General features: G+C 38.3%; 1 protein-coding gene across 3 annotated transcripts; it reads right to left on the reverse strand.

Moving 5' to 3' along the window:
* Nucleotides 1–290: 290 nt before the first annotated feature.
* On the reverse strand, nucleotides 291–6,521 carry LOC122301255. 3 transcript variants are annotated; one of them, XM_043112472.1, is made up of 9 exons: nucleotides 6,288–6,518; nucleotides 6,060–6,107; nucleotides 4,720–5,960; nucleotides 3,975–4,093; nucleotides 2,337–2,960; nucleotides 1,903–2,221; nucleotides 1,080–1,245; nucleotides 842–944; nucleotides 291–673 (listed from the first exon to the last, which is right to left on the reverse strand). In XM_043112472.1, the coding sequence occupies exons 3-9, from the start codon at nucleotides 5,854–5,856 to the stop codon at nucleotides 556–558; spliced, it is 2,586 nt and encodes an 861-aa protein (XP_042968406.1). In that variant the 5' UTR covers nucleotides 5,857–5,960; nucleotides 6,060–6,107; nucleotides 6,288–6,518; the 3' UTR covers nucleotides 291–555. The 3 variants fall into 3 exon arrangements, 2 of the variants coding, with proteins under 2 accessions (XP_042968406.1, XP_042968405.1); XM_043112471.1 differs by having other exon boundaries at nucleotides 4,720–5,978; nucleotides 6,288–6,517; XR_006240151.1 differs by lacking the exons at nucleotides 291–673; nucleotides 842–944 and adding an exon at nucleotides 1,672–1,785 and having other exon boundaries at nucleotides 1,109–1,245; nucleotides 4,720–6,107; nucleotides 6,288–6,521.
* Between the last annotated feature and the right edge of the window lie 2,061 nt (nucleotides 6,522–8,582).

Here is an 8,582-nt window from a genome sequence, read left to right on the forward strand (position 1 = left end):
AGTTGCCAAACGTAAATGGCAAAACCCTAACCATGTTACAAGCGTGTGTGTGTGTGTGTGTGCAAGGAAGGAGCATGTACGTGGACAATGAATTCAACAAGGAAGGATGTAGTACTGAGCTGGCTAGGAATTTCAATTTTCCTGACAATCTAATTTGCTCATAGATTAGATTGAGAATCGTGTTTCCTGGACGGCATAGGTGTCACATGCATGGAGAATTTCAGGCCTGGATATTTTTACAAGCAAGCACGTAGTAGAGAGTCATGAAGGCAGGCCAGAAAAGCATAAAAAGAAAAGAAAAGAATTATCGATATTTTATTTACGCAAGAATGATGAATCAACAGTGCCATTATGTTATTCCAATTATACAATGCAATGATGTTCCGCATAAAATTAGAAAAAACATTGGCAAGAACTCTACCACTCTACACACAGGAGCCTCGGGAGCTTAGCTTCCCATTTGATGCAAGGGAAGTGGAATTTGCTCCCTCGGCTGTTACCGCTCGTTCTAAACATAATTTTATTCCTTTGTAACCTCTTCGACACTTTACCTTTTTACATGATAGAATAAGCTCGGATCACCTCAATGATTGGCGCTCTACACAATGGGCATTTTCCTCCACTACGAACTAACTCATTTGCGCATTTTGAACAAGTGCACATGTGCCCGCATCTGCAAAAAGGTTCATACTCTGAACTTCAGAGTTTCTAAGGGGAGAGGAACACAAGCAATGATAATATAAAATGGCATACCGCTAAAACAGAGAAAATGACAAACAACTACAAAAAAACCGATGAATGGTAAAAGCATGCATATGGTCACAAATGTATGGAAATATACCTGTACAAGAGTGAATCTATGTGGCTATCACAACAAACACAGCAAGTCCCTTTCCTCACATGGCCCCATCTAGAACCATCTTCCGATGTCTCAGCACCCATGCCTGCAACATGATTTCATCTTTCAGGTCAATTTTGTGATATCAAAGATAGAAGTATAAACAATAGACTAATTTATAATTATGATAAAATAAAATAAGTTTTTCCAAAACAGGAAAAAAAAAAAAAAAAAAAAAAACCTTTTTCACCATCTGAACGATTCAGAGCCGCAGAGACTTCCTGTCTCACCGAGCGCTGCAACTCTAGTTGCATATCCATGCAGGCCTCCAGCATCCTCTGCATGTGGCTCATTCCTTGCTGAAGTCTTGCCATATCTGCTCTCAGATCATTAATCATCTCCCATTCCTGATCCAAATCAATATTCACATTAAGTGCAAGGATTAAAAGCAGATACAGTATGTAATGGAGAAGATGTTGCTAGGGTTCACAGGTTTGGAAATCTATGAACAGATTATGTTCACAGCCCCCTTCCCATTAATGTTCCGTAGTTTTCCACACCAACAAAACAAGATCATCAGTTACAGATCCTCTTATCACTGCAGATAAGAGTTGAATTCCATTCTGCTATAAAAGTAGCACCGATACTCACGAGGAAAAAAAGGAAAGAGTAGCTCTAATGAAGTCTCAGAAGTAACATATTGGAACTTCTAGTTAATTCATATTGAAGCAATTCAACTTGAAGCTTAGTAGGACACCCAATGAAGTATCAAGTTGCACCAATAATATACCCTATATAGTCCACATCAGATCATTTCAGAAAATGGCACTCACCATCACTTATGAGCATAACAAACTATTGAAATGAACTCAACTCAATATCCTCAATATTTTGGTTCCAATCCTCCAATAAACTCACCATCCAACGACAGTTAGTACCTTCAAAAGCTATGAAAAAAGTTTGGTTTAGTCTGGAAGTGCCAGACATGGAACTTCATGGGGGGAAAATTGAGTTTAGCAATAGTAATATTTAGTTCCACAATTTGTTCAAGAAAGAAGGCTCACAAGTTCTGCCCGATGTGTGCTATGCCGAGACCAACCAGTGTGATGTAAGTCTTGGTGCCAAAGTGGCTGTGGAGGGGGCACCGGCACGGATGGAGATGGTAGAACAAGTGAAGGTCTGTTGATGGCAGCACGTTGATCCTCATTCTGCTCAACCCTCTGTTGCTCCTGATCCCGCTCAGGTGAAGCAGAAATTGGTGTAGGCAAGTTTCGGTGCAAATCCCAGTCAAGGGGAGAACTCCCCTGCCTTTCCACATATGACTGTATTAATTGGTCTAGACTTTCACGGAAACCGCTACGAAGAAGATTAGAAACACTTCTCCTGCAACATGATGGGAGAGAACAAAAAATCATCATATGAATTTCAAAAGCAAAGGTCCAACATTCATGAGGGTCTTAACACGTCCAGAACCTTCTAAAAATGATCATATACCTACCTGCTCAGAAGTTCCCTGAGTTCCATACTGTACACATTATCGTCATCAGGTGGATGAAATCTATGAAATCTTCTAACTGGAATAGCACGACGATTTCTTGGAGGAGCAGAAGGCCCCTCTGACCAATTTCCAACAGCCTCCCGGGACCCATCCTCATGCCAAGCTCCCTGGGCTTCTTGTGGACGGCTCACTTCTCCACTTATGTTCCTTGGAATTTCTTGGGGCCAATCATTGACTGGATTTTCTTGCCAATTTGCATCCATATCTTCGACATTGCCATCTCTCCACCCACTAAACTGATGAAAGGTTGTCTGTTGCCAGTTTCCTCTCTCAACTTCACTGATTTGTTCCTGCCAATCCCCTATACCAGCAGTTTCTTGCCAACCTACATTCTCAACAGCTCTATTGGTTTCCAAGTTTCCTGTTTGATCGGGCAACTGATTGACATCACTCTCTGGACTCCTAAAGTGAGATTGTTCATGATTTTCAAGTTCAACATGTAGTGACACACTTGTTTGAGTCCGACCATTTCCACGATCGTTGATGTCATTGTTAGATGTGGTATCAGAATGGCTGTCTACTTGGCCACGAACAATTGTTTCTAATCTGGAGCGGAACCCTTCCCTAAATGGGAAAGTGAACTTGTTATTATCATAACAATTATATTTTGTGTTTTAACGACAATTACTACAATTTTCGTACTTCTTAAAACTATAACGAAAACACTCCAACCATTGATAAGATCAATTAAAGAAGGTAAAGGGGAAAGAACAGCATACATGTAATTGACAAGCTTTATATTTTAATGAGTGCAAACAGTCAAACTCAGTTCATCTAAAGGGAAGAAATTAGAGAACATACACAAAAGAAACTGCATATAAATGTTGATACAGGAACATGTGTCACCCATGCACATTGTGTGTGTTTGTATGTGTGACTGTGTGTGTGTGAAACTGTGAGAGAGAGAGAGAGAGAGAGAGAGAGAGAGAGAGAGAGAGAGAGAGAGTACTCATGTGAGTATCCAAGTAATGCACTAGGCTAAAGGTTTTCAAAAGAAAATGCATTCCACGACCGTCCTCCTCATCTCAATATTAACGGCTAACAAGTTTCCATTTATTTTATTATACAATCCATACACAAAATATTTTTGTGAACCATGTGGTGGTCTACCATTGGATCATAGTTTGTGCCACAAATGTATCTCAAGCCATTCCACCTTTCAAATGATTGCTTTCTTCATTTCTCATTTTCCTTTTCCTTTTTTTCAAAGGAAAAAAAAAGAAAAGAAAAAAAGTTCATTCCAAAATACCAACAAAGTTATCTTTTCATAAACCTCGTTCCACATATTCAACAAGGGATCAAGCAAACTCAAGAACAATGAATGGATGATCCAACTGCTCAAGTAAAACAATAAAGATTTGGTATAATATTATCCTATCATTTTAAGTAAGGTTTAAGAAAGAGATGTAAAATTTGGGCCAATCCTTTTTTTCCAAAGAACAAGGCTACTATTACAGAACCAGATAGAACATATAGGCTATTCCCAAAAAAAAAAAAATGATCAATTCCAAAAACAAACAGTGAAAGAAATTTAGATCAACCATTAAGGAGTAAGGAATGAACAAAAAAATTGAGTACCTTAAACCAGAAACAGTATTTCTTTGTCTTAACTGAACTAACTCACTTGCTGCCATAGAAGGTGGTCTCTCATCTTCAATAGGTCTTTCATTTCGCAAGAATCTACCTCTGAGTAATGACTGGAAAAGGTTACTGCATTAGTAGTCAAACCACTAGTATGTAGGCAACCAAAACATCCTCATGTTGTATTACCAAACTTCATATTAGCCAATAAGTATCAAGTTTAATTCAATGGAAGCGTGCAACAACCAAGTACCAACAACACCTAATTACACCCGACTAACAAACCTTTAGAATACATAACATGAAAAGAAAAATAGTATAAAACTAGTAACTAACATTGAATCGAATGATGGGAACTATTTCTCATAATAACATATTATCCTGCTTTGCCTTGCATTAAAAATTACAGAAAAATTATAAATCTATCTTCTCGTAAGTTATGGCTTACACAAGTATAGCAAGTTGTAGCTTTATATGTAGTACCTGGTATAGTTCTAAATAATTATCAACCATCGTATGCAAACATGATTTCCCTCAGGCAGATTAATGCAGTGAAATTAATAGCCACCTGAATGAGGAGCACGCCTGGGCAGGTGAGAGGGGCGGGGGTCTTGGCTCAAACTAGTCTAGAAGGAAGTTCAACACAACCTTCATGATTTTAAATCTTTACATGGGACCTAAATTGGTAGACTTGTGGAAGTAATATTAAAAGATAAAACAACCTTCATGATAGGCAACTGACCTGGATGCGGTTGCGATGAGCAAAATCAGAGACAGCTCGATGCTCCAATAAACCCTGAAGCTCCCTCTGTCTTTCTCTCTCAATCCTCATAAGTAAATCAAGAAGAGCTTGTCTTCCACGTAATCTCAACAGGTCCCTGCGAATATTATCAGGTTGGCCTTCATCATGGTCAACAGCCACCCTATCACGAACTTGATCCACCTGGCTACTGAGACCACCAGACTGATCTTCCCTGCGGCTCCCACGAGCTCCTCTCTGTTGACTTGTCATTTGTACCCACTCCCTAACATTTCTCACTCTTTCACGTTCTGTTTCACCAAGCCATTCTGCTCTGGAACTATTGTTTCTTTGAACAATGTTTGAAGAATGATCGCTAATGTCACTCTCCATCCAGCCCCGAACTATCTGCCTGACTCTCTCCCTCTCAACTTCGCCAAGATCAGGAGATTGCTCCCTACTAGACCTGTTATTATCTGCATGCTCATTCCGCAAGCCCATCTGATCACGAGCCCAGCTCCCAAACTCGTTTTCACTCTCGCTTGCATCTCCCAAGCTCCCTTGATTCTCACTCTCCTGACTTTCTGAAATGTTTGTACTTGACACATTGGTGTTAGACTCAACACTCCTTTGCTGCCTCAACCTCCGATTCAACAGATGCTCATCCTCCAACTCTCGCCATCTTTGCAAAATTGCAGATGCCTGAGTATTCGGCCTCTCCACAGCCCCCTGCCGCCTTGAGGTCGGGGACTGAGACTCCCTCAAAAAAGATGAATCAAGCATTGAAACCGTGTGCAAACGTGCGAGCGCCATCAACTCAGACTCGTGGTTCCTCCTCTCAATTGTGGTTATCATCTCCTGCGCCTGTCGGGCAGCCCACCTACTCAAAATACGAGAGTGGCGACACCGTGCAGCAGATGACTCTGCCAAATCATCACCTTCCAAATCAGACCTCCTCCTCCTCCGAACTAGCTGATCACCCTCATCTTCCTCGTCATCAGGAGTGCGTGTAGAGCTACACGAAGCGAATGACATACAATCATCCAAGTGCCCACGCACCAATTCCTCCAGCCCGCGCTCAAACTCAGAGCAGGCATCGGTGGATTCAGGTTTCTGTTGGAGCGATTGAAAATCAGTCATCTTCACCCAACCCCCAGGCGCACCACCAGAACCACACTCAAAGAACACCTTCGATCCCTCCACAATGTACCCCACGATTAACCCTTAACGCTCCATTTCCAAGCCTAAAAGTACAAACTTAGCTGCTAAAGCAGCATTCCAACTCTAAAACGTTAAAGAAAATAAAAAGGGAAAATAAAACCTAATTCAAGTATGAAACTCACATAATATCACCATAATCACAAATAAATTCACAGCCGCACACATACCACCTGATAAACAGTTACAAAGTCCAAATCAAAATTCTCAAATTGGAAATTCGTAAAAAGTATCGAGATTTAGCATTTAATTGGATCAATTTGGACCGAATAAGATACAGCTTTAATGAATCGGATAAACTCAGGCAAAACAAGGGGGGAGGAGGATTAAGATTGTAGGAGAAGGAGACTTACCTTTGAAGCTTGTTATGCGCGAGTTTTTGTTTCGCGACAAAGTGTGAGGAAAAAGAAAGAGAAAAAGAAAACCCTCTAGGTTCTGTGAAAGAGAGGAAACATGAAAAATGGTGAGAGAGTGCAACAAGAATTTTGTTGAATACGCAGAAAGAGAGATCAAGGAAGAGAATGATACGGCATTTTATACATAAATTGCAAGAGAGAGAGAGAGAGAGAGAGAGAGAGGATCTATTGTGGATTAACACGTAATCGTTTTGTCCTTAATAGATTGGATCATGACCACTCTTGTGCACTATGATCTCTTCATCTAATTTAAAATTCGAGTTCTTTAATTATTTTATTTCAACACCACCCGATAATCAAATATATATATTTTTTCTAATTGATGCATTATTTATAAGAAATTCTTCTATATCAAATTAGGATAAAAAAAAAAAAATTATTTTAACTATTTTTATTATAAATATAACATGAGTTTCACAATTCATAATAAGTTCGTTCTTGTGTTTACACAACAAAACTCAATTAATTATTTAATTAATTTTTAAAATTTTCAATTAATTAATATTTAGTGACATTATCATTTGAATTCTTAATTACAAGCTTATTTTTAATGTAGAAATAGATAACGTGGCCCAACAACTTGCAAATTTAAGCTTCCACTATTAAGTAATAAGGCCCGATGGCTGACTTATTATAAAAGTGAAGTGATTGAAGGCACTATCAAGTAAGTGCTTTGGAGAGTTCAAAACCAATGGATTTAACACGATGGATGGATGTAAGGCCAAATGTAACAAAACAACAGGCTTAAATAAATGTTGGACATGTATAAAAGATATAATTTAAAGAATATGCACAATCATATTTAATTTAGACACTGATAACATACGACTCGATTATCTAAATAGAAAAATTTAAATTCGAATCCTCAAAGCCCGTTGTGTATATATAAAAAAAAAATCATATTTTCATTAAAACAGATTAAGAAACTAATTAATTTAGACACTCATTATGACTTGATCGTTCGGAAGAGAGTCTTTCTGATCATAGCTACTAACCTAATAGATTTCCAGCTTAAACCCATTAATTTAATTACCCTGTAATATTATTGTCTTCTTTTGTTTTATGTGTGGCCGCTAGTGATGATCTGCACAATAAAAAAGGGTCTCATTCCATGTACATAAACCCATTAATTAGCAAACCTTGTGCATATATATATATATAATTTTATTTGAGCGAAAAAAATTAATAAAGGGTTAGTTGGGAAAACAAATTAATTATTGATGGTTGACGTTTGAGATCGATGTTGATTAAACTCGAAGAAAAAGTCCCATATATTGTTCTTTAATTTAAAAAAAAAATCTAGACCAATTATATAGATCAACTCATGATCATCAGATATCATGCAGACGTCACTATGGATTTTCTCAATTAATGATCAGATTTTAATTTAATTTTCTTGTAAGGAATAACCAACTTTCCTTTTCAACTTCTGTTATCCATTTCTCATGTTCTCTACATGGGATTTGATAGCCAACCATAGAAACTTATAAGAACATGATACAAGCTGCTCATGGCATGCAGCTCTCTCTCTCTCTCTCTCTCTCTCTCTCTTCGTGAACAGAGATTTCGACGCAGCTTAGCTAGGGACCGAATTATGATTGAGCTTCACGTCAGAGATCAAGTAGATCATCACGTACTGTTCTTCATAATTAATGATCTTAAAGTAGTATGGGGTCGTCTTAGGGTTTAATGATTCATTGATACAGAAATTTTTAAGCAAAAAAGTAGAAAACGACGATTAAAGCGCCATGATAAATGTAAGACTATATAATACTGTGGTTCAAAAGTTTGGTTAAGAAGCACAGTAACAGAGGGGAGAGGAGAATTAAAAAGAATAACTTGTGGGAGTACCAAACTAAGAAACTAGAAAGACAGGGAACATTTTCTTTCTTTTTCTTTTTTTAATTTTATTTTTGGCCTAGCAGCCAGCTCTAGGAAGAAGGACCAGTTGCCACGAGAGAAATCAGGCCCTTGTCTTACTCTTAACGCTTATTGGGTGTTGAGGATGAATCATTGATTCTTGTATGTTGGGATGCCCTTTTCAATGCTGCTGTGCTGATTGCCGATGTTGAAAACAGAACTCAGAAAAAAGGTCATAGACCAACAGTGCCTTTGAAAATATACCCTTTTTCTTCATGACTAAACCCTCCTGCATATTGATCATGTGAAACTTTTACTCTACTGGATCAACTGGTTCTTTAGACTTGCACCAAATCCAAGTTATCATGCCAG

Source organism: Carya illinoinensis, chromosome 2, assembly GCF_018687715.1.
Source record: "Carya illinoinensis cultivar Pawnee chromosome 2, C.illinoinensisPawnee_v1, whole genome shotgun sequence".
In the NCBI taxonomy this organism is placed as follows: Eukaryota; Viridiplantae; Streptophyta; class Magnoliopsida; order Fagales; family Juglandaceae; genus Carya; species Carya illinoinensis.

Bases quoted from the DNA above. Each gene is read 5' to 3' on its own strand.
- LOC122301255 (XM_043112472.1), bottom strand. From the start codon at position 5,856: ATGACTGATTTTCAATCGCTCCAACAGAAACCTGAATCCACCGATGCC. The intron at 4,094-4,719 runs GTCAGTTGCCTA...AACCTTTTCCAG, and splicing joins CTCATCGCAACCGCATCCAG to TCATTACTCAGAGGTAGATT. The intron at 945-1,079 runs GTTTTTTTTTTT...ATCATGTTGCAG, and splicing joins TCGTTCAGATGGTGAAAAAG to GCATGGGTGCTGAGACATCG.